General features: G+C 43.5%; 2 protein-coding genes across 2 annotated transcripts in view; both read left to right on the top strand.

The window, feature by feature from the left end:
• The window catches only part of LOC118398947 (protein capicua homolog), a 41,591-nt gene extending 34,815 nt beyond the window's left edge, over positions 1 to 6,776 (top strand). Inside the window, 6 exon segments of the mRNA XM_052471834.1 lie at positions 196 to 404; positions 686 to 831; positions 1,652 to 1,803; positions 3,137 to 3,280; positions 3,592 to 3,717; positions 3,939 to 6,776. Of these exon segments, the coding sequence (XP_052327794.1) occupies positions 196 to 404; positions 686 to 831; positions 1,652 to 1,803; positions 3,137 to 3,280; positions 3,592 to 3,717; positions 3,939 to 4,225 (1,064 nt within the window). The 3' untranslated portion in view covers positions 4,226 to 6,776.
• A 1,043-nt stretch (positions 6,777 to 7,819) lies between these two features.
• LOC118399289 (glycogen synthase kinase-3 beta-like) lies at positions 7,820 to 24,014 on the top strand. The gene is made up of 10 exons (XM_035795264.2): positions 7,820 to 8,246; positions 12,244 to 12,431; positions 16,873 to 16,956; positions 17,173 to 17,283; positions 17,495 to 17,625; positions 18,934 to 19,138; positions 19,471 to 19,566; positions 19,690 to 19,876; positions 20,181 to 20,252; positions 20,845 to 24,014. The coding sequence occupies exons 1-10, from the start codon at positions 7,889 to 7,891 to the stop codon at positions 20,913 to 20,915; spliced, it is 1,503 nt and encodes a 500-aa protein (XP_035651157.1). The 5' UTR covers positions 7,820 to 7,888; the 3' UTR covers positions 20,916 to 24,014.
• The last annotated feature ends 1,748 nt before the right edge of the window (positions 24,015 to 25,762 follow it).

Genomic DNA, 25,762 nt, shown 5'->3' with positions numbered 1-25,762 from the left:
ACTGTAGTCCGCCTCCCCTCACTTTCTCGCCTCCATTTCTCCTTCCACCTCCCCTTTCTTCCCTTCTCTGCTTATGGCCTTTTTGAATGTACTTTCAGTGCATGTATTTTGCTATAGTTGCCTCTTTTATAACTAGCTATGTTACAATATATTATTACTAGGAATCATGAGCCACTATTGTGCATTTTCCTGCAGGGAGTGAAGAAGACGGTGGTCGAGCCAGCCACATGAAAGAAGAGAATACGGACGATGACCGAGATTATGCCAGAGGGAATGGAGAGAGGGAGAGTGAGATAAAGAAGGAGATTGGGACGCCTGAACCAGAGGAGTCCAGGGAGGCAGAAGATTGGCCCCATGAGGGCCACAACAAAGGGGACAGTGGCAACGGGGGCCACAGCAAAGAGGTACGAGACTCTGGGTTTTGCTGAAGATTAAGCACCCATCGAAAACAATGACTTCTGTAGAGATTGCAAAACGCAATGCAAACAATTGGATTATCGAGATGTAAACAATTATCACAAGCACTTATCAAGGACAAGGCTCTCTCTCTCTCTCTCTCTCTCTCTCTCTCTCTCTCTCTCTCTCTCTCTCTCTCTCTCTCTCTCTCTCTCTCTCTCTCTCTCTCTCTCCTCTCTCCTCTCTTCTCTCTTCTCTCTTCTCTCTTCTCTCTCTCTCTCTCCCCCAGGCTGGACCGAGGGAACCTCTCCACCCTACCACAGGACTGGACCCTCCTCCGCCTCCCCCACAGACTGACAGGGACGTGCCCCCCTCAGCCAAGAAGACCAAATTCCGCCCCCCGCCGCTCAAAAAGCCCTCAGACGCCATTGAAAAGTGAGTGACAGGGATGGGGGAGGGGTGCAATGGGAGGATCTGAAAACACATCACCATCGCGTTGCTTCTCTCTGTTGTCACTATGTGGTACATTTTTGACAGTTGACAGTTAAGACCAAGTGGAGAAGAATTTGTAGCCAGGGAATCAGTTGGTTGGAGCTTGGTGCTTACATCACTAGCGTTGAGGGTTCGATCCAGAAAGATACATTCCCTCCTGAAAGAGGCACAGTGGACACTGGGGTTGTCTCCAGACGCCCCAGCAGTGACACAACCTCCATGCCACACCCAGGAACATATTGCAGTGCAGTCATTTTCCCGGGGAAAGGGTCAGAGCACACCCTCTCTTCTCCAGGCTCCGGAGACACTCCTGCAGAGCCCCCCCCTCCCCCCCATAGCAACAGGAGAGAACCAGGAAGGAGACAGTTCAGTCTCCAACACGGCGTCCTCACCAGGGCCAGACTGGTAAACTTGAACCCGCCCTTATAGTATAAATCAAAAAATGACAGGCGGTGGCGTATCACATTATTCACTTAGCCTACCGCAAAGATGAGAAGTGTTTTCCCCCCTGCTTTTTATGGAAACCCAGAGGAGTCATACCTAACCGCCCCAGTGGCTTTCGAGAGCCCCCCTACACACACCGTGGCGCTCTCTCCACAGTGGAGATGCATATTTTTTTTTGACCCAACCTGTCACACTATTTTTATATAGTGAAAATAAAACTGAGGTGCACAAGCCCCTTTTTTTTGCCCACTCGTGGAACCGGGTATGGTTGGATCCCAACATGGGTGTCATAAAATCAAACTATATTTCAACTGTACAGGGTCCTGTCGGGGTCCTATTTCGAGGAGCGCTTTGCCGAGCTGCCAGAGTTCAGACCAGAAGAAGTGCTGCCCTCTCCCACCCTACAGAGTCTGGCCACCTCCCCCCGAGCCATACTGGGCAGCTACCGGAAGAAGAGGAGGAACTCCACAGGTGAGAGAGAGAGAGAGAGAGAGAGATTTTGTTGTGATGTGAGGTTTGTCCTACATTTTGCCTCTTGGTAGGCCGTCATTGTAAATAAGAATTTGTTCTTAGTTGACTTGCCTAGTTAAATCAAACAAAATGTTCAAAAAGTGCTTCTGCTTCCACATAAATACATAGAATCAGTTGAGAAGAACACCCCATTATACACACCCCTCCCCAATCACACAAAAAGCTCATAAGTTCATGTCAGGCAAGACTGCGACCAGGTGGCAGTTCCACACGATTAAAGAGATACTTTGGGATTCTGGCAATGCTAGCACATACCCATAGACTTCCAGTCATTGCGCTAACGCTGTATAACGCTTTCAGTTTCACGGCTCCCGAGTGGCGCAGAGGTCTCAGGCCCTGCATCTCAGTGCTCGAGGCGTAACTAAAGAGAACCTGGTTCGAATCCAGGCTGTATCACAACCGGCCGTGATTGGGAGTCCCATAGGGCGGCGCACAATTGGACCAGCGTCGTCCGGGTTTGGCCGGTGTCATTGTGAATAAGAATTTGTTCTTAAACTGACTTGCCAGGGTTAAATGAAAAACGGATTTAGGATTAGCTCGCAAAACTTAACTTCCTTCATACTGGACACAGAGACATTTAAAATGGTAACCGTAAGTTCATCTGACTTTGTGGAAGTAGATAAAGGGCTTCATTGCCAAAATCCAAAAGTATCCCTTTAAGGCCTTTTCATGCCAGCTTCAGTCTGCCTCTATGTCTCCCTTGCTGTTAAGCACTTTTATTGACAGGGGGACAAACTGATGTTTATAACTGTTCAGCCTGCATCTAGGCACCATATAACGCCTCATCGCTGTCATTAGCTGGAACTCTGCGTATGGGGTCCGATATGACCTTTCTGGCCTGTCTGATGACGGTCTCCTGGAAAATGAACCGGAGAGAGGAGGGAAGTGTCATGCCAAATACTCTTCCCTGCTATCTTGGTCAGTTTCAAGATTCAGGCTTTGAGCTGCGCTGTCGGGTTAAACCTTATCCTGAAACAAGCATGACTGGGGAGAGAGTTGTCGAACATATTCAAAAGAAAATGTATTAAGAATCTAGCATGGCCGCTAAAATGAATTTGAACAGGTTTCTTTCCTCCGTTGAAAACAGAGGTAGGATATATTGTGGTTGGGTGTTCTATTGGATTCTGTGGTTAAAACGCCTTCTCTTCATCCTCTATCCTCCGCCTTCTTCACTCACTCCCATCTCCTTTTCCTCTGTATCTTCCTCCTCCTCCTCTTCTGTATCATTCTCCCCCCATTCTCTTGTTCTTCCTCCTCTTCTCCTCCCCTTCAGACCTGGACTCGTCTGCAGAGGACCCCAGCTCTCCCAGGAGGAAGGCTGCCGCTCGGAGCCGTCTCTCCAGCTGCAGCTCGGAGCCCAACACACCAAAGAGCGAGGTCAAGTGTGAGGGGGACATCTTCACCTTCGACAGAGCTGGTATGTAGTGTGGAGTGTACGGAGGTCTGTTATAGGTGATGTCTTGTGTCCTAAATGGTGCCTTATGCAGTGCACTACTTTTGGCTAGGCCCCTGTAGCTTTTTCCTTAGTTAGTTTTCCCTTCCTCCTCGCATTCTTTTCTCACTCATTAGTTTGGATTCCCCTCGGTGCCTCCTCTTTTCTCCATTCTTCTCATCCCTCTCTTCTCTCAATCACCACCCTCTCCTCTCACTCTCTCTTCATTTAACTCATGCTTCTCAACTATCTCTCATCCCTCCCTTCTCTCAATCACCGTCATTTCTCTACTGTAGGTGCTGAGTCTGAGGATGTCCTGGGGGAGATGGACAAAGTGCCGTACTCCTCTCTCCGGAGGACTCTGGACCAGCGCAGGGCTCTCGTTATGCAGCTCTTCCAGGAACACGGCTTCTTCCCTTCAGGTAACCGCCCGGCACCATCTTCTTCTCTCATTGGCTCATGTAGCCAAATTGTTGACTGTCATTGGTCACCTTGTATACTGATTTTGTGGTTGAGCAAGGCCAGATTACAACCAACTAGTCTCTGATACAACCAGGCAAAGGTTGCACTGCAATTATTTTTCTTCAGAGAGGGCTCATCTTCTTTCCCTCTCCTCTCGTCCTCTGCCCCCCCCCCCATCTAGCTCAGGCCACTGCAGCCTTCCAGGCACGATACTCAGACACCTTCCCCACCAAACTGTGTCTGCAGCTGAAGATCAGGGAGGTGAGGCAGAAGATAATGCAGACAGCCACACCTGGAACCCCCGGAATCTCTGAGCCCGGCGGGTCAACAACAGGGGTCATGGGTTCAACGGACTCCGTCTCGGCCGCCATCGGCTCCTCCAATACCAACACTCGAGATGGTACAGGGACGGAGCCAGGAGAAAGAGGGCGGAGTCCCGAGGAGCCCAGGAACGTGGGCAAATTGTAGGAATGGAAAGAAGGAGAGATGGAAAGAAGGAGAAAAGCAAGAGAATGGAGAATAGTAGGTGGAGAGAAAGTGCCAAAAGAGAGAGAGGAGTGTTGTTGTGTCCCACAGCATGTCCTTGTACATGTAGTAACAGGACATCAGTTTCACTTCGGCACAGTTCTGTACTGGCTGTACCCTCAGCACATTTGTAGTTTGACACAGAACATTCTGTGGTACACACCAGTGGAGGCTGGTGGGAGAAGCTATAGGAGAGGGGGATGGCTGGAATGGATTCATTGTAATGGCTGGAATGTAATTAAAGGAACGGAGTAAAGCACGTGGTTTCCATATGTTTGATACCGTTCCATTTATTCCACTCCAGCCCTTACAACGAGCCCGTCCTCCTATAGCTCCCCCCCCACCAGCCTCCACTGGTACACACATTCTTACTGTCTCTCTCTCGCGCACACACACCCCACCAACTCAGACTGTTACTCTTGGGTGGCAGTCACGAGCATTGTCACACAGATGTACACAATGGCACTTTGTAACAATTTGTGCGGATTCAGTTTGCAGCCCTCTGTTGCCATTGACTTCCCTCCCTCCACTCCTCAGCACAGTGGTTGGGATGTATCCAATGTAACATCCACTGAAATTCCACAGCCCCTCTATGCTGCAACAACAGACAGCACTGAACTGGACACACACTGCACACACACAGTCTGCCAGTCAACTCAACACTCGCCTGACCAAGCCTTTGGCCTGCACAGTTTTTAGAGATTGGAGAAAGTGAGTCAACCATTGGCTCCCGAAAAAGGGAGGCTGGACTCAGCGTGACCATTGACCAATCCCTGGCCCAATCAGTAATCAACGTCACAGACAGGCTGAGTTCCTATTGGCTGGAGAGGATGTTGTATATTGAGGTTTCCCCCCTTGTGGACGCCGTTATGAGATATGAAATATGTAAAGCTTGAAGGGTGATGCGTGACAAAGCAACAAACTCAACATTGGTTGGCTGTAAACGAGCACAGAGAAAGGCTGAACGAGACACATCGTCCATTCATTGGTCAACTCAAGAGGCTGCGGATTCCACCAAGGAAGCCGGAAGCAGATGATGTGACATGGCTCACTTGGCTCCCAAGTGACAGTTGACAAGCAAAAGTAGATTTATAACCAACGTCTAGGAGTCACCCAGTGGATATGTTGCTTTATCTTGTATTGTTGCAGTGGAAATAACACGTTTTTTCTGTGGCCTGTTTTCTCTCTTGTGGCTCTCATTGGTGTATCTCCAGCATAAACTTATATAAAAGGGGTTTGGAAACAGCCCACGCAACCCCTCTTCTAAATTTTACTTTGGGCCATTCCCCCTCTCCCATGACTGCTCAGTAGACACATAGAGGAGGGGGCAGGCAGTTTGTTTTTAAACGTTGAAATCAGGTGTTTGCACAATGTGTGGTCTTGTGACTGCAATTTAAATCAGGAAAGTATTATTTTTAGAGATTGTTTCTTAGAAATAACCTTGTTGTTCAATGTTATCAATCCCCCCTTCTTCCATTTGGAGCCCCTTTCCCCCTTGCTTCCTTTCCCTGCCCCTCTAACTAACTAAGTGTTGTTAGAAAGTGCCCTTAAGCACTGGTCCGGGGTCAGTTCTGTTACGTAGCTCAGGATGGCTCTGGTTAGAGTTTAGTTCAGGGAAAACAGATCCTAGACCAGCCCCGTAGGGCATTCTCTGGAGCCCTCTCTCTTCCCTCTGCCACTTTATTTTTTTCCTTATTAAATGGTGCAATAGGACATTTGGAATGGGTGGGTTATGTGGGTCTGTGCCATAGATATTTACAGTACAGTCAGAAGACCCATTCTAGCAACTATGGCATAAGAAGAACTCTCTGAGATTGCTATATTTGAAGAGATAGAGCATAGCTAACTAACTAAAGTCAAAGACATTCAAATAGCACTTTTTGCCTCTTCACTTGTTTTGGGAAGAGTTGGGGTAGTTATGGGTGTACCTTTATTTCTCTGTATACATTTGGATGTGTGAAAAATATCTATATTTCCATATGTGCATATAGATGTTGTGTGTGTGTGTTTGCGCACATGCATGTATGGACTCGGCCACACCCTTCACATAACATACAATAAGACATTATCAATCATATATGTTCTTCACATATACTGGAGGCAGTATTTTTTTTACAGTCACCAGGACTATTATATGCCACCTTGACTGTTATATTAATGAGATAGTCCAAGATCAAACGCATAGAATTTATCAAAGATTTGTTGAGTCTTGCAAAGGTGAGGCGTGAAATGATTCCATGAACATGCATGTGCGCACGCAAACACACAGACATACATACACACACACACACACACACACACACACACACACACACACACGAATGCGTGTACACTGTATGATTGTGCTTAAAATAAACTGTCCATACCTTGGAGAAGGAATTTTAGAATGAGAGAGATGAGTGTGAGCTCATAAACAGGCATGTTGACCATGTGCAATATTTCTAAGCAAAATAAACAACTAAATATTGAAAATATTAAAAGACCTAACACAATATCCTTGGTCTTCGACTTTGTTCTGAGTCAGATTAGTGAATGTGAGTGTGCTGGTTTGATGGAATCCATCTCTGTACAACTGACCCAAGATTCTAACGGAAGTGCCCCTGTAAGGTCGGTAATAACAAATAACTACTTTATCCAATTGTAGATGTTATGCCTGAAGGTTGAGTGAGTACTGATACTTGAAATGATGACTGGAAGAGAATCTGAATTCAGAGAACGCGAACCTGTGACTCCCCCACACAGTCGACTATGGCTGCTTCCACGAAGTGAAATCCCCAGTATTTTGAGATTCCCTTTGTTGATTGATTTTCTATACACAAGTAGACATGTCACAGCTGTCCATCAGTCATGTTAAAGTGGGATTACCTGCAATTACAATGTCAAGATCCTTCCTGCCAAGGCAGGTGGAGATGTGAGCTCAATCTCATGCTCGTCAATCCAAAACTTGGTGTACCAGACCATTCAGAGATCTTGGGCAGTGTGTTGATTTAAAGAACCAATACCTGGGTGACACTATTTGTTTGTCCTTTAGTTGACATCAGGCACTACATTTGAGTCACTTTCCACTTCTGACATCATTGTTGTGAACTGTGTATTTGCCTCTGAAACAGACACCTGGGTTCAAGTCCAGGTCAGGAAACCCCCGAATTTGCTAAAATGGTGTGAGAAGTGGGAGGGCTCTGCTGTAAGGCCACCAGAGGCATGTGAAGGGTATTGAAATAAATATTAAGGATTCTTTTTTAAGTCTGCTATTTGGGATTCTCCCCATTGAAACCTTAACTATAACCCCATTGAAATGTAAAAATGGTTACAGTTAGGGTCCAAAGGATGCCGGAAAGCAATCACCCTTATTTTATGTGAAACTCTTACTCTTACGAGATCTCCTCTTATCTCAAACATAATGGGATTTGTAGTTTTCATGTCTGTACTCCCTTTCGTGTATACATTATTTTTACTGTCACGGTAGAAATCAAGAAATCCCAGACGGAAGCGCCACCTCTGGTGAAACTCAACACTTATTTTAGCAGTGTAGTTCTATGGGTATTTTCAAAGACAAGGGAACAGTCGTGAGCCACAGCCAAATCGAACTTCATTTCCCAGGAGAAAATGCAATTTGTCAGTTTCTACTGTCTACGAGCTCAGACAGGCAGTGCAAGGGAGGACTCATCGGAACGGTGTCAAATTCTGTCTGTTTTACAACGATTATTGCATTTGCAGTCAAAAGAGGCAACATTTAAACTCACTTGGTGTGAATCTCTAGCCCCCCGCCCGCTACCCTTGCACAGAGATATGAGCGGCAGCGGGCGGCCCAGAACTAGCTCGTTTGCTGAGCCACAAAGTAATCCCGGAGCCGCTGCAGCATCCACCGGATCAGCCGCTGCGGTGGGGAGCAGCACAGGAAAGACCGGGGTCCAGCAGGCCTCGGGGAGCAGTTCGTCTGGATGCTCAAATTTAAAGCTGGCCAGTAAGTTTATTATGATGTGTTTTCTGAAAAATATTGCCTTGGCTGATTGAAAGACACACATTGTAGCTACAGTCCAGTGTCGTAGCGAATGTGGTCAATTTTGCACGATTGCCAGGGCGAACATTGTTGTTGTAACGTTAGTTATTTAAAAACGAGTTAGCTAGTTAACTGCCTTGATTAACTGTCGTTGTCTGAACGGTTGAGTTGTCAGTTAGCAGACTAGTTACTGTAACTTGCTAACCCACGCCAAAAACTAAGTAATTCGCGTTAGCTAGCTAGCTTGCTAGGTCTAGATTAGTTATACTAAACAAAAATATTAATGTCAAAAATTCAAAGATTTTACTGAGCTGCAATTCATATGATTGAGGAAATCAGTCAATTGACAAATTCAATAGGCCCTAATCTATGGATTTCACATGACTGGGAATATAGATATGCATCTGTTGGTCACAGATACCTTTAAAAAAATGGGCCTCCGGATCTTGTCGTGGTATTTCTGTGCATTCAAATTGCCATCGATAACATGTAATTGTGTTCATTGTCCATAGCTTATGCCTGCACATACCATAACCCCACCACCACCACGGGACACTCTGTTCACAACATTGACATCAGCAAACTGCTTGCCCATACGACGCCATACACGTGGTCTGCGGATGTGGGGCTAGTTGGGCAAACAGTCGAATTCTCTAAATCGAAGTTGTAGGCTGCTTATAGTAGATACATTATCAGGCAACATCTCTGGTGGACATGTCAGCATGTCAATTGCACGCTCTCTCAACTTGAGACAACTGTACATTGGCCTTTTATTGTCCCCAGCACAAGGTGCACCTGTGTACTGATCGTGCTGTTTAATCAGGATAATGATATACCACACCTGTCAGGTGAAAGGAGAAATGCTCACTAAACAGGGATGTAAACACGTGTTGTGCACAACATTTGAGGATGTGTGTATGAAACATTTCTGGGCTCTTTTATTTCAGCCCATGAAAGATGGAACCAACACTTTACATGTTGCGTTTATATTTTTGTTCCGTGTATATTAGCATGCTAGCTAATTAATGACCTCGAGGTACCATACTGTAACGCTAGCTAAATATCAAGAAACCATAAGCAACATAAACAACCGTAGCTACGTGTGCTAAGGCATGCCAGCTAACTTGTAAGCAGCAGCTATAGCAGATGGATAACTAGCATCTCAGATGGGTTTTAGATGGCTATGTGGTAACGTTAACTAGTTTACAAGGAGATTCAATCTAGTTAGCTACAGTAGCAGTAGAGTGCTTTTGATGTTTTAACAAGCAAACGAATCAGTGATAACTAGCTAGTTCAAACAACAATTCTTTACCTAATGAGCTAGTTACGTGACACTACAAACGACAGTATTAATTGAAATAAATATTGCATAGGCAAGGTAGCCTAATTGTTGGTTCATAGGTAGCCTAATTGTTTGTTCATAACGGCTGACAAGTAAGCTAGCCAGAAAACAACTAGCTTTGTGCTTCCCAACACTGATTCATGTTAAGCACACGCTTACCTATTGTTCAAATTAGGTCGATAGTGGATACGTATCTATCCAGTAGCTCAGATAAGTAACCAGCCTAGAAAGAAATCTCCAGTTATACAGTGACTGTTAACAGGTGATACAGAACTTGATAAAAAGTGGTGAAACATGTAACTACTAGCCAGCTGTATAATATATTATGAGCTAGTAATTCTCCAAGAAGTAGGCTAGTAGATATAGAAAAGGAAGATGACAAGCTGAAATACTTGCTTACATGGCACATCAACAACTTCCATGCGTCCTTTGCACATGTTTTTTGTTTTTTTGTTAGAGCATGTTTCCACTTTGTGCCTTGTAGTGGACATTGGAATTGGATGGCTTTATCCACCATGATGATCAATGTTTGTCATGCAGAGTACATTTTGTTGGCTGTGGATCTGACTTTTCCCAGACCTTCTTCCCCCTGACTAAAGGTCTCGAAGCTTCAGCATATGTGCAGATCACATTCTTCATGTGTGTCTTTACTGCACAGATTTGTGGTCCCTTGCACATTTCTCACTGTCAATGGTGAATGATAATTTTTCAAGTTTTACTGGTGAAATGTCCGTATGCGTTTAGATCTCCCTGAGTTAGTGTTATTTTCGCAGTAGCCTGCAGTGTTGTTTTGAGTGATTTAACATTTAACATACATTTAAGTCATTTAGCAGACGCTCTTATCCAGAGCGACTTACAAATTGGTGCATTCACCTTATGATGAGGTGATGTACAGTGAGCGAATTTTGCCTGTCTTACAGTAACGTTATACTATGCTATTATATTCGGTTCTGTTAGTATTCTACCTATCATTGTGTGATCTTGCAGACATTGATTCAGCTTTTATCCATCTTTTATTAAATGACCTCCATTTGCCAAAGTAGCCTGTTCTCTATGGCTAGAACAGAGACTGTGTGTAAAGTAGAGAATAAACACATGCGCAGAAGCTTTGGGATCTTTAGTCCGGAGGAAACAAGTTCTGGGGCAAGTCTGATCTGCAGCCACATCGTATTATATGTGATGGTGAAAGTTGGAGCTCAAACCTAATGGTATAAGTCAATCTTGGTGAAACACTAAGCAAAGATGTGGACAACCGGACATGCTGATGCTTTTGAAATGGTGAAGTGGCGTTCCAAATGATGACCGGTCTCCTTTTTTGTCAAGTTTTTTTCATGCTTCATGTGGGACAAGTCATTAAGATTTCTGTGGTTTGGATTTGACACTAGCAAGAATATAGGCTACTGGTCTAGCCGTTGATTGCGTTTGACTAAATTAACCAAAGTTGAATTTTGTCTCAGATCTCTGGTATTTATTGCACAAGTTCACAGGTCCATAAATTCAACCATTTCTTTAAAAACAACTCCCTCTATTTCTGCACATGAGGGTGTGGAATTGATACACCTGGACATGTCATTCTGCAGGAGCACACTGTATTATGTCATCACCATGGTGATTGTGCACACACACACATCATTTGTTTGTGGGAGGCTGAGTGATCTGAGCAGAGTTAGAGCGGGGTCATTCTCCGTGCAAAGTGTTAAGGTCTCCAGTTCAACCAGCCAACTGGCCCTGTCCTGTCCTCAGAACTCTCTGTCCTCAGAACTCTGTCATCTGAACTCTCTGTCCCATGCCACCAAACACACAGTTGTTTGAGGTGGCCTGTAGGTAACCGTTGTTTTGAGTTCAAGTGTATTGGGTTAGATCGATGATGGGCCCTATTGGAGGATCGCAAGTCTCGTGTTCCTTAGGTCAAATGATGTTCAAAGGAGCACACGTCCTCCAACAAGGCAGGTAGCTACTGTAGTGGTTACACAAACACGAGGTAGTTAATAACACGAGCCCTGGGTTGAGTTCAGTAGGACATTCAGTAACTCATTTTTCAACGACAAATAATTTATTGAAACAAGTCTAGATGGTATTTCACCCACTTTAAAAAAATATATCCTTACTTAACATGACCCTTTAGGCCTATTTTCTATGCTGAGTAATTGCTTACTCTGTTTTGGCTATGTAAAGGCCTATTATCATTTGCCCTAAATGCTGTCAATGCCATAAGCCTCAGATATATATTTTTTAAGAGTCTATAAGTAAGGAAGTCAGTGAGGGTATGTGACAAAGTAGCGGTGGGTAGAGCATTCCGACCCACGCCGTCACGCTGTTGAAGACGGGGATGTTAACCACTACACCACTCCAGGCCAAAAATGTCAATACACTTGAGCCCTTGTTTACGTATAAATTAACCATATATTAGCAACAATGTCCTTGGTCATGTTCATTATGTCACACCGTTAGCAAAACAGCTTTTCTTAGAGTACAGATAATAGGCCTACAACCCCGTTTTGGTCTGTTTTCTTCAGTTTTGTACCCACTGAATGAACAAAACCCTCTTAATCTCCTCTATTTCAAATCTGAAAAGAGGTCTATTTTTTTTTTGACATGACTTGTGTCCTTATTTCCCAGGGGACAGTGGGAAGGTGACTACGGTGGTGGCCACATCTGGGCAGGGTCCCGACCGCCCACAGGAGGTGTCCTACACGGACATCAAGGTGATCGGGAATGGCTCTTTCGGTGTGGTGTACCAGGCACGCCTCATCGACAGCCAGGAGATGGTGGCCATAAAGAAGGTGCTGCAGGATAAGAGGTTCAAGGTATGGCGGCCAGTCTCTTGGAGAAATACAACCTTGTTGTCACCCAGAGTCACATTTGTTTATTTTCAAATCTGTAGCACATAATTTACAGTGTATTTGGAAAGTATTCAGACACATGCATTTCCACATTTTGATGTTACAGCCTTATTTTTTTTAAAGTAATGTTTTTTTTCTTCTCTTCCATTTACACACAATACCCCATAATGACAAATGAAAACTGTTTAAAAAAAACAGAAACACCTTATTTACATAAGTATCCAGACCATTTGCTATGAGACTCTAAATTGAGCTCAGGTGCATCCTGTTTCCATTGATCATGCTTGAGATGTTTCTACAACTTGGAGTCCACCTGTCATAAATTAAATTGATTGAACATGATTTGGAAAGGCACACACCTGTCTATATAAGGTCCCACAGTTGACAATGCATGTCAGAGCAAAAAGCCACAAGGTCGAACAAATTGTCCGTAGAGTTCCGAGGCAGGATTTTATCAAGCATTGAAGGGCCCCAGGAACACAGCTGCCTCATCATCTCCATCGTTCTGGAAGAAGTTTGGAACCACCAAGAGTCTTCCTAGAGCTGGCCGCCTGGCCAAACTGAGCAATCGGGGGAGAATGGCCTTGGTCAGAGAGGTGACCAAGAACCCAATGGTTGCTCTGACAGAGCTCCAGAGTTCCTCTGTGGAGATGGGAGAGCCTTCCAGAAGGACAACCATGTCTACAACACTCCACCAACCAGGCCTTTCATGGTAGAGTGGCCAGACAGAAGCCATTCCTCAGTAAAAGGCACATGACAGCCCGCTTGGAGTTTGCCAAAAGGCACCTAAAGGACTCTCAGACAATGAGAAACAAGATTCTCTGGTCTGATGAAACCAAGATTGAACTCTTTAACCTGTACGCCAAGCGTCACTTCTGGAGGAAACCTGGCACCATCCCAACAGTGAAGCATGGTGGTGGCAGCATCATACTGCTGGGATCTTTTTGAGCGGCAGGGACTGGGAGACGAGTCAGAATCGAGGGAAAGATGAACTGAGCAAAGTACGGAGAGATCCTTGACGAAAACCTGCTCCAGAGTACTCAGGGTCTGACTGGGGTGAAGGTTCACCTTCCAACAGGACAACAACCCTAAACATACAGCCAAGACAACGCAGGCGTGGCTTCAGGACAAATCTCTGAATGTCCTCGAGTGGCCCTGCCAGAGCCCGGACTTGAACCCCATCGAACATCTCTGGAGACCTGAAAATAGCTGTCCAGCGACACTCCCCATCCAACCTGACAGTGCTTGAGAGGATCTGCAGAGAAGAATGGGAGACATTCCCCAAATACCGGTGTGGAATGTTGGCCCACACTTCTTCAATGGTTGTGCGAAGTTGTTGGATATTGGCGGGAACTGGAACACGCTGTCGATCCAGATCATCACGAACATGCGCAATGGCTGACATGTTTGGTGAGTATGCAGGCCATGGAAGAACTCAAATAAAATTGTATTGGTCACATACACATGGTTAGCAGATGTTAATGTGAGTGAAGTGAAATTCTTCTAGTTCCGACTGTGCAGTACCATCTAACACGTAATCTAACAATTCCACAACTGCCTAATACGCAATAATGATGCAATGTTTAGTGGGGGGAGTCTCCTCTTTATCAAAGTGGGGTTTGCATATTACCACAGGTGAAACCATGTTTTTGTCTGAATGCAGCTGTATGGACCCTCTGGGAAGAATCAACTTGGTTAAGCTTCTATAGTGTCCGTAGAGTTTTTTTTTTTTTTTTTTTTTTTTTTTTTTTTTAAGTCTGAAAATTAGAACCTAACAGTACATATGGATGACCGAGCGGCATAGGCAAGATGCAATAGATTGGTAACCGGGACATTTATAGCGTCCATGAATTGTGTACAGATCCTTGCAACATGGGGACCTGCATTATCATGCTGAAACATGGGCACAATGGGCCTCAGGATCTCGTCACGGTATCTCTGTGCATTCAAATTGTCATAAAATAAAATGCAATTGTGTTCATTGTCCGTAGCCCATGCCGTAACTCCACCGCCACCATGGGGCACTCTGTTCACAATGATGACATCAGCAAACCACTTGCCCGCACGACGTCATACACGTGGTCTGACGAATTTTCTAGAACGATGTTGGAGGCAGCTTATGATAGCGAAATGAACATTCAATTCTCTGGCAGCAGCTCTAGTGGACATAAATGCAGTCAGCATGCCAATTGCATGCTCCCTCAACTTGCGACATCTTTGGCATTATGTTGTGACAACTTCATGATCATGCTGTTTAATCCGTTTCTTGATATGGCACACCTGTATGTCTTGGTGAAAGAAAAATGCTCACTAACGGGGATAAACAAATTTGTGCGCAACATTTTAGAGGTTTTTTTTGTTTTTTTGTGTGTGTATGAAACATTTCTAGGATATTTTATTTCACCTCCTGAAACATTGGCCTGACACTTTTTTTACATGTTGTTTATATTTTTGGTCAGTGTGTATGTGTATATATCAAAAGTTTCGACACACTTACCCATTCAAGTGTTTTTCTTTATTTGTACGATTTTCTACATTGTAGAATAGTGAAGACATCAAAACTATGAAATAACACACAGAATCATGTAGTAACCAAAAGTGTTAAACAAATCCAAATATATGTTTGATTCTTCAAAGTAGCCACCTTTTGCCTTGATGGCATTGCACACACTTGGCATTCTCTCAACCGGCTTCATGAGGTAGTCACCTGAAATGCATTTCAATGAACAGATGTGTCTTGTTTCTTGTTTCTTTCCTTAATGGGTTTGAGCCAATCATTTGTGGTGTGACAAGGTTGGGGTGGTATACAGAAGATAGCCCTAATATGGCAAGAATAGCTCAAATAAGCAAAGAGAAACGACAGTATCATTACCTTAAGACATGAAGTTCAGTCAATGTGGAAAATTTCAAGATTTAAAAAAAAGTTTCTTTAAGTGCCGTCGCAAAAACTATCAAGCACTATTATGAAACTGGCTCTCATGAGGACCGCCACAGGAGAGACCCAGAGTTGCCTCTGCTGCAGAGGATAAGTTCATTAGAGTTACCAGCCTCAGAAATTGCAGCCCAAATAAATGCTGCAGAGTTCAAGTAACAGACACATCTCGACGTCAACTGTTCAGAGGAGACTGCGTGAATCAGGCCTTCATGGTCGAATTTCTGCAAATGACCAACCTCTAAAGGACACCAATAAGAAGAGACTTGCTTGTGCCAAGAAACACGAGGACTGGACATTAGTTAGACAGGTGGAAACCTATCCTTTTGGTCTGATGACTCCAAATTTGAGTAGGTGAACGGATGATCTCCGCATGTGTGGTTCCCACCATGAAGCACGGAGGAGGTGTGATGGTGTGGGGGTGCTTTGCTGGTGACACTGTCAGTGATTTTATTTACAATTCAAGGCACACTTAACCAGCATGACTATCACAGTATTCTGCAACGATACGTCATCCCATCTGGTTTGCCCTTAGTCCCACTATAATTTGTTTTTCAACAGGACAATGACCCAAAACACACCTCCAGGCTGTGTGAGAGCTATTTGACCAAGAAGGAGAGTGATGGAGTGCTGCATCAGATGACCTGTCCTCCACAATCACCCGACCTCAACCCAATTGAGATGGTTTGGGATGAGTTGGACCGCAGAGTGAAGGAAAAGCAGTCAACAAGTGCTCAGTGTATGTGGGAACTCCTTCAAGACGGCTAGAAAAGTGTTCCGTGTGAAGCTGGTTGAGAGAATGCCAAAAGTGTGCAAAGCTGTCAAGGCAAAGGGTGGCTACCTTTGAAGAATATCAAATATATTTTGATTTGTTTAACACTTTTTTTGGGGGGGGGGGGGAGTTATTACATGATTCCATATGTGTTATTTCATAGTTTTGATGTCTTCGCCCTTATTCTACAATGTGGAAAATTAAGTACAAAAATAAAGAAAAACTCTTGAATGAGAAGGTGTCCTAACTTTTGACTGGTACTCTATATAAATCTGGTTTTTAACAGACCATAACTCTGAGTCTGCTTTGGGGGGTATTGCCATAGAAAATGTAGTATCGTGATACTGTATCATGGCAACACTAAATTGTCTTATTCTTTATGTCATGAGATGAGGAATATCCATTTTTGGATTTGTCTCGTAAATTCCTATAATGTTATGAGTAGGCTACTTTGTTTTTCTGAATACAGGACACACCTTTTGTCATTTTAGAAGAAACATTTCCATATGACTTTGTAGGAGGAAATTTGTATTTGTAGCCTATGTTTTTCTGTGACCGAAATGGACACTTTGCCTTCACCTTACTGAACAAACACATATCCCACGCATTGTAAAGATCAATTCACTTACAGGGCAATTAGAAACCCTTTTCCACTGTTCAATTCCCGAACTGTGCTTTTGTTTAATACCTTTCCTATGCAGAACCGAGAGCTACAGATCATGCGAAAGTTGGACCACTGCAATATCGTGAGGCTGCGCTTCTTCTTCTACTCTAGTGGAGAAAAGGTAGGTTGCCATCCATTGTTTTTGGCACACCTTAATCCTGAAATGAGAATGCTGAGGACCTGAGCGGTCTGTTTCCTCTTCATACGAGTCATTCTTCCCACTACGAAGTTGGGATTTTCAAAACGCATGAATAACTTGAGTACATATCGAGTTATGACTGGTGCAGTCATTTGGCGTATAATGATAGTCTGTTCTTCTCCCCCCCCCCCTATACAGAAGGATGAGGTGTATCTCAACCTGGTGCTGGACTTTGTCCCGGAGACCGTGTACAGGGTGGCCCGGCATTTCAACAAGGCCAAAAGCATCATTCCTATCATTTACGTCAAGGTAAACTCCCTCCCTTTCTCTTTCATTGTCCAACTTTCGCTTGCCTCAATGTCTTTTCATTAGACTTTGATTGTCTAGTATAAGTCATTCAACTATGAACTATACTTTTTTTACACTCCCAAACAGGCTTGGCATTGACACAAAATAAGCCACCTTATTGATTTGTTTATGGTTCTAATTGGTCTACGTTGGCCATTTTGTGTCTCCTTAGGTGTACATGTACCAGCTTTTTCGCAGCCTGGCCTATATCCATTCCCAGGGTGTCTGCCATCGAGACATCAAACCCCAGAACCTGCTGGTGGACCCTGAAACTGCCATCCTAAAGCTCTGTGACTTTGGGAGGTAAGCTGGTCAGGTATTTCCCTCCACATAGACGGTGTTTTATATACTATTGAACCGAAATTACTGACTGGTACCGAAATATTGAAGTAAACCTGGGTCCTATGTGTCCTGACTGAATGTGTTGAATAAATGGGCTCAACCAGACACAATGTGAAATGATCCACTGAACACTGATCCAGTTGTATCCTTAGTTACAATCTCCTACTCACACCCTTTTCATTGTGTATTTTGCACATATTACATCCATTGCTGTTACTGTGCAGACACAGGGCTGCTTTTCTATAGAAAGTGTACTGTGACTGTCTTAATTGTAAATCAATAAGTAAAAATGTCACTTAAGATATTTACTTCAGCATTGAAAAAATAATTTACACTGAGACGCGTGAGCTCCACCCCTCATTCATCGGGTTTATCAAGCAACTGTATAACACAGTTATCGCCAAATGTCAATGGGTCAGGTGGTCTCATGTGGTCGTGTATAATCCTATACCACATGGTTAGACCTGCAGGGCTCAGTATTAGCCTCTACTGCTGAGCATCTACTGCTTACCTTACCAGCGATAACTGTTGCAGTAGGTAGAGATGAAAGTATTGTAACACGGCTGTATTAGAATAACCTAGACTCGGCTTAGAAGACTGCATTAGCTTATTAAGCTAGATTTAGTAGGACTAGAATCTGTAACGGAGTGGATTGTGTTTTGTAGACCTTACCCTTTGCCAAAGCTTCCTTAAAAAATGTTGGGGCTTTGGGACAAATTGAGTTATTGCACAAGTGCACTTCACAGAGTAGGTGTTCCCTTATGCAAATATGCTAATAAATGCTAGAATGCACCAATAGGATCTCACTAGCTCGTGCTTGGCTCTGCCTATCTCCTTGCTTGTTCTTCCCACTATGATTAATTTGCTCCCATTGGGAACGACAGGCTCTGTTCTATCTTGGGTTAGTTATAAAAAGTATTTGGTATTACCCTAACCTAGACTTAGCTTAGGAGACTGTATTTGCCTAACCTAGACTTAGCTTAGGAGACTGTATTAGCCTAACCTAGACTTAGCTTAGGAGACTGTATTAGCTTCCTAACCTAGACTTAGGAGACTGTATTAGCCTCCTAACCTAGACTTAGCTTAGGAGACTGTATTAGCCTAACCTAGACTTAGGAGACTGTATTAGCCTCCTAACCTAGACTTAGCTTAGGAGACTGTATTAGCCTAACCTAGACTTAGCTTAGAATACTATATTAGCCTAACCTAGATTTAGCTTCGAAGACTATTAGTCTAACCTTCAACCTCTGCGGTTTACCCTACCTTCAGCGCGAAGCAGCTGATTCGCGGGGAGCCCAATGTGTCGTACATCTGCTCACGGTACTACCGCGCCCCAGAGCTCATCTTCGGCGCCACCGACTACACGGCCAACATCGACATCTGGTCGGCGGGCTGCGTGCTGGCCGAACTGCTACTGGGACAGCCTATCTTCCCCGGGGACAGCGGAGTGGACCAGCTAGTGGAGATCATCAAGGTGAGTAAATAGGAGGAATGTGTGTTTGTATGTGGTTTACACTACAGGGACAAAATACCTTCCATTCTGATTGCATACCAACATTAGGAGGACATTTGGCTAATGAGAATGTTTTGTGTGAGTGGTGGGGGAAAGCAAGGGGAGTAATAATCAGTGATATAATTAAACAATAAGGCGCGCGTTGCATCGTGCCTAAGAACAGCCCCACGGCCGTCAACCAATCAGCATTCAGGGCTCGAACCACCCAGTTTATAATAATCAGTGACGTGGGGAGATTCAAAATGACAACCATTGTACGCTACTAACTGTGTACTTGTATGTCTGCTACTCAGGTTTTGGGAACTCCGACACGGGAACAGATCCGAGAAATGAACCCCAACTACACAGAGTTCAAATTCCCCCAAATCAAAGCACATCCCTGGACAAAGGTAAATGGTTCTAAAAAAAAAATAGTTATGTCAACCTGGTTATGTTTTTGTCTTTCAAGTAATGTCTTTATTTTTTTCTGAAACTGTTTCATGCTGTGTGTGTACTTGTACCTCCTCTCGCAGGTGTTTAAGCCTCGCTCCCCTCCGGAGGCCGTCGCCCTGTGCTCGCGCCTGCTGGAGTACACCCCGGTCACCCGCTTTTCACCCCTGGAGGCCTGCGCTCACGCCTTCTTCGACGAGCTGCGCCAGCCCAACGCCCGGCTGCCTAGCGGCCGACAGCTGCCCCTGCTCTTCAACTTCAGCACCACTGGTCTGTACACCATGTTGACCCCCTGACCTTTTTGTAACCCAAAAGTGGTTGATTCAATTAAAATTCAGGGAATCAATTGAAACTCCCATTCAAGAATTGAGATGGACCTGACCCATGCATATATTCTGCATGTCCTTTTAGGATATCTACAATAGAAAGTTTCGAAATATATTTGTTTGTTTTCTATGTGTAACATTGTATAGCTATGTGTTGGGGTGTTTAAAATTGCCACAGTCTTGTACCAGTTCTTTCTTATAAATCTAATGCTTTTTCCTATCTTTCTTTTTCTCTCCTATCCTTCCAGAGCTGTCAATCCAGCCCCAACTGAAATCCACCCTAATTCCTCCTCATGCCCGCGCACAGTCCAGTTCATCTGGTACGACCCCCCAATCCCAAACATAGTAATTGGCTACCCATGTCACTTCAGTGCCACACAGTGGATAGAGTAGCTGTCAATCATTCATTCCCGTATCTGCAGCTAGCCTCATGGAGTAGTAATTGGCTTGCAGACATGGGTTCGGTGGAGTTCTAGGCTAAATCCACATGAAATGAGGGAAATGGATAGTAAGATGACTGCTCTTACAAATGGCAAAAATAATGGCTCTTCCATTATTGCTTCAAATATTCTTTGTCCATGTTTCTGGTCATTGTAATCCTTTCTGTATAAGACAGCAGCCAACCAAAGGGGCACTAGCCTGAGAACCACACGTCTGTCTCCTTTTATGTTTTAGTAACCACACCTTTGTGCATTGTAAATGTTTGTAGTCTTAAGGAGGTCCTCTATCTGGAAATCTGGAAAATGTTTTCTGATCTGTTTTAGTTGAGGTCTTACTACAATTTGGCTGCGTAATGGCATATGTTTACAGTTTATACTTGACTAGCAAAATCAATCTGTTATACCCGTTCAAAATATCTAACACTGTCCTCTTCTCTACCACTTCTGTTCCTCTCTATCCTCTATCCCTCAGTAGATGGCTCTGGGTTAGACGGCTCCTCTCAGCACAGCTCAGTACCCGGATCACTCAACAACAGCACCTGAAACATCCCTGCCAACCCTCTGTCTGCCAGCCCCCCTCACACACACACTATATTGCTTCTTTCTACTTCGCTGCTTGTTATTTCTCCCCATCGGTTACAAACATACCTTTTTGTACTGTACATACATTGAACAAACCATTTATAGCGTTAGAGGGTATCATTAGCTGACAAGGTAGTTTTGTTACATTTCATTGAAACTAGATCAGCACTACAGGCAGAGTTCGACACTCTCTCTCACACACACACACACACACACACACACTTTCTCATGTATTGATGACACCTTAAGTATTATTCCACTCCCTGGCTGCATCTCCTTTGGCCCAGCTCCCTCTTTCTCTCTGCCTGTTTATAACACTCATGTTCCTGCTGTTGAGGGTGGCATTCGAAGGTTCAGTAGGTGGGGCAGGTCCTCTCTATAATATATATTTTTTTTAATCAAGTTTTTTTTTTTTTGTCTTTTTATTCTAATGTGTATTTATTTAACTGAAGACTTCATGAAGAGTTCTGCCACAACCACACACAAATTCTACAGGAGTTTGTCTCTACAAGCTAGTTGAGGTGTTTCCCTGTTACAGTCATTTGTAGACAAATTGGATAAAATGGTTCTGGTTGCCAGATGGAGGGAGGAAGATGCCGTGTTTTGTTTTAATACTTTTTATAAAATTATATTTAAAAATATGAAATGACAGCTGCTTAATTTTTTTTTCCGTTTATTTTTTATTTTTTGCTTCGAAGGCACTGTGAATTTTTACATGGAAAGGGGAGGGTTCAAGTTTATAATTGGTAGCCATACTTGCTAGCAAATTTCCAGTGTGTGTGTTGAGGATCTGAAGGAAAGGGTTTGACAGATGGTGAGGCTGGTGGTGTTCGTGTGGAGACTGAGACATCCATGATTCACATCTGTGTAGCAGCATCTCTCAGACAGTCCCAAACTGAGCATCCCTTTACTGTCCATGGGAAGACAACCATCTATAGGACCTTCATTCCTGTATTTAAGACTGCTGTGGTAGTGAAATGTCACCTTCCTATTGGCTTCAATATATGGCATACCATAAAAGATATTGTATGGTGAGGTTACATGTTTGATTTCAAAAACTGGTTCTGGCTAATTTGGCACTCATGCATTCATAGCATGAACTTTCCAGAACTCCTGATTAAAAAAAAAAAAAATGTAAGTATATACACGCTGTGCTTGACGGCGTGTATATAGAAAGTGGACTTTCACAGCACACTTGTTAGAATCTTTGTCAGTGTTGCACCCATCATTGTAGAGGACCAAGGGATTATCAACTATGGGTTCAGCCATGTGGACATACCAGTATCCTACATGGAGTAGCTGACTCCAGTTTGGACATTTGAAACAGACCATGATTCCAGTTCCGTTCTGTTAATTCTCAAATGGAGTCTAGATCTTGTGTGTGAAGACGCGTACTCTGTTACTGGTGTAGTGTGGCCGATAGCGAGTTCATAGTAGCCCTACAGTCTTGTGCTTGTGGGAGTGAATGAGAATGAGTGAGAAATTGATGCGGGTGAGGGAATGGCAGTGTTTTTTTTGTGTGTGTGTGTGTGTGATGATAATGTGTTGTTGTTCATGTGAATAATCGTACTCCGAATCCAATCTGCACCGTTTTGAAAAGCCAGTGTTGTAGATTTAGATCAGTTCTCAGTACTGACCACTTGAAAGCTTTCTAGTACACGCGTGTTATATTGTACCACCTCTACCACCCACTTGTAGAAACAACCGTCACATGTGCTGACGTTGGTTTAAAGAACACATTTTTTCTTCCTATCTCTCTGAAGCCATCTTCTTCCTAGCCCGGAATCCCAATTGATTTGCGTGAAATGGAGCATATTGGTTTGGATTCCTTTTCTTCTTTTCTTCTCCCGCCCTGTAAATATCACCAACTTTTAATTTCCCCTCGTTATTTTTATTACAGTGTTTTATTTTTCCGTTACCTGTTGAACTCGTCACGGACCACTTTCAGTTCCATTCAAAAGTCTGTAAATACAATCAGTTTCAATGGCCTGATTTCAAGATTTAAATACAAAACAAAAGACCACATTTTCCCTCCCTGTTTGTTGATGTCTCTCTCTCCTCTCTCTCTCTGGTCGCGCGCCTCCATAACGTGTGATTGTACTGTATCTCTCGGCTTTATTTATTACCTCACTTGGTGTTCTCGTGTAGGGAGAGGTTGAGGCACCGACTGTTTTGTGGGCATTATGTAGAGTGTTCCAGAATACATGTACTGTACTTGGAACCCACGACATTGGTATGTTTGGAAAGTTGTACTGAAAATGTTTGGTTGGATATATCCAGATTTGATCAGACTATATCTGTGGTACGATTCCAACTAATATATTTCCCTGGTTTTTAATGTTGTTTTTAAAAAAAATGTTTTAACCTTAAGTCACCTACGTACTGACCTTTTGACAGGGAAATGTGATTGTGGGCTGTGAGTTTACCAGACAACCATTTGGCCAATGCACGGCCCCTGTACCCATTCATTACAATGGGCGCCCAATGTAAGAGATTTAAATTGTGTGAAAGTGTCATGTTGTACTGCAGAGAAGCCATAATAAATGTTTAAAAAATACCCGCTGGATGTGAAGGGTAAACCTGAGGGGCTTGATGGCGACACGGGGTCGGATGGTGCAGCCAGCCTCCCTCCCCTGACAATGCCGACGCCCATCACGGACAATTCCGACTTGCTGCTTTCAAAATGTCAGCCACGGACAAAATGCAGCGACTTAAGTACAAACCAGTTATCAACCCCCTCCCTCCTGTTCTGTGTGTTGATGTACATGCCTTTTTGCTGGTTTCATAACTAAATCTCAGCAGGATCAGGCTACTAGCTAATTATACTAGAAGTACCCTGTTCTGTGTATAGCAAAACAAGTGAGGTCACTTTTTAATGTTCTGTGAGTAAAATTGTTATCAGTAATTTTTCATTCCAATCCTGTTTCTATTGTATCTTCCTGGTCAGGAGACCTGGTGTGCTTTTGGGACAGAGGGAGGAGAGGGAAGGAGGGAGAGAACCCAACGATCTGTTTTTTTGTCTGTATGAAATGAGCTCATTTAATAAAGTGATAACTCCTATGAGCCCTTGTTGTTATTGTGTCAGACTGAGTAACATGTTTGAAACATCACTTTCACATGTCACCTTTTGGTTATTTTTGATAAAAGAACAAACATATCCTACAAAGCCAGAAGTATTGATTGTTAAAAGACAGCAGCTCCAATGGCAGCTCCAATGGCAGTGTATTTCTGCATATGTACCATTTCATTATCAGTTAGTGGTTTTTGGTCAACAACTACACATGTGCAGAGGTCCAACAATCGAACAGTGTTTATTAGGGATCGTGCTATGCAGCCACTTGGACCAACTCTTGCTGCAACCTCGACGAAGGTGTGGACATAAATGTAAATCCGGGACACTCAAATTAGTATGATCTGATGTCAGGGCCTTTTCTGGATCCAAATGGGGCTTAGGTGGTGGCAGTGGCCAATGGTGCGTTTTGCCGACCAATTTCTTTTGAGGTCCTCCTGTTGGACGCAGTGATAGTTTTGCGGTTTGAAAGCACATTTTCTTCAATTCTACACATCTTGCCATGGGGCTGAGAGAATTTGCAGTTTTAATACAAATTTCCTGCAATTTTACAGTTTTACATCAGTCTGAGATTGAAATGTGCAGTGGCAAAGCAAATGTCCTGCAATTCTACATTTCATGCCAGGGGCTGATAGAATTAGCTGTTTTAAAGCTAGTTTATTGCAATGCTACCGGAGTGTCTCAAACATAACGAAATCCATTGGGGTCCCATGCCATGACAAAATGACTTATAAATGCATCATTTTGGGAATTTTGTTTATTTTCCCTGACTGTTTAGCTTTTATTTTAATGATTGTTAGTTCTCAGATCTTATTCAAAATATATTTATATTTTCTACATACTTTTTCTGGTTATAGTTTTAAGTTTGCACTGAAAACAATTAACATCCCAAATGTTTTTTTTCCCCAAATAAAATGTATACAGGGCGGTGAAAAGGTATTATCCCCCTTTCAAATGTTCTCTACTTATGCATACTTTACATACTGAATGTTATCAAATCAAAAGTTAATATTGAATAAAGGGAACCTGAGTGAACAAATAACACAACAATTACATACTTATTTAATTGATTTAATAAACAAAGTTATGCAACACCCAATGCCACTGTGTGAAAAAGTCATTGCCCCCTTACACTCAATAACTGGTCGTGCCACCTTTAGCTGCAATGACTCCAACCAAACGTTTTGTGTAGTTGTTGATCAGTCTCTCACGTCTCTTCCATGCAGAACTGCTTAAACTCAGTGACATTTGTGGGTTTTCAAGCATTAACTGCTCATTTCAAGTCCTGCCACAACCTCTCAAGTGGAATTAGGACTAGGCAATTCCAAAACTTCAAATTAGCCATTTTCATGTAGACTTGATTGTGTGTTTTGGATCATTGTCTTGCTGCATGACCCAGCTGCGCTTTAGCTTCAGCTCACAGACTGTTGGCCAGACATTCTCTTATCAGATTCTCTGACACAGAGCAGAATTCATGCTTCCTTCTATTAAGTCGTCTAGGTCCTGAGGAAGCCAACCATCACACTACCACCACCATGCTTGACTGTTGTTACTGTGGAATGCACTGTTTGGTTTTCGCCAGACATAATGGGACACATGTCATCCAAAAAGTTATACTTCTGACTCATCGATCCATAGAATATTCTTCCAAGTATCTTCCAGGTGCTTTTTAAAAAATCCATGTTTGATATAAGTTACTAATTTGTTGTGGCTAACATTAGCTAGGTGGCTAACATTA

This window comes from Oncorhynchus keta, chromosome 20 (genome assembly GCF_023373465.1).
Source record: "Oncorhynchus keta strain PuntledgeMale-10-30-2019 chromosome 20, Oket_V2, whole genome shotgun sequence".
Taxonomy (NCBI): domain Eukaryota; kingdom Metazoa; phylum Chordata; class Actinopteri; order Salmoniformes; family Salmonidae; genus Oncorhynchus; species Oncorhynchus keta.
Note: the sequence above shows the minus strand (reverse complement) of the source record. Positions and strands in the feature narration are given on the sequence as shown.

What these genes read in the sequence shown, in the direction of transcription:
- LOC118399289 (XM_035795264.2), top strand. Translation starts at nt 7,889, where the DNA reads ATGCAATTTGTCAGTTTCTACTGTCTACGAGCTCAGACAGGCAGTGCA. An exon ending in TGCAGGATAAGAGGTTCAAG is followed by an intron (nt 12,432 to 16,872) that starts GTATGGCGGCCA and finishes TTTCCTATGCAG; the next exon opens with AACCGAGAGCTACAGATCAT. An exon ending in AGCTAGTGGAGATCATCAAG is followed by an intron (nt 19,139 to 19,470) that starts GTGAGTAAATAG and finishes TCTGCTACTCAG; the next exon opens with GTTTTGGGAACTCCGACACG.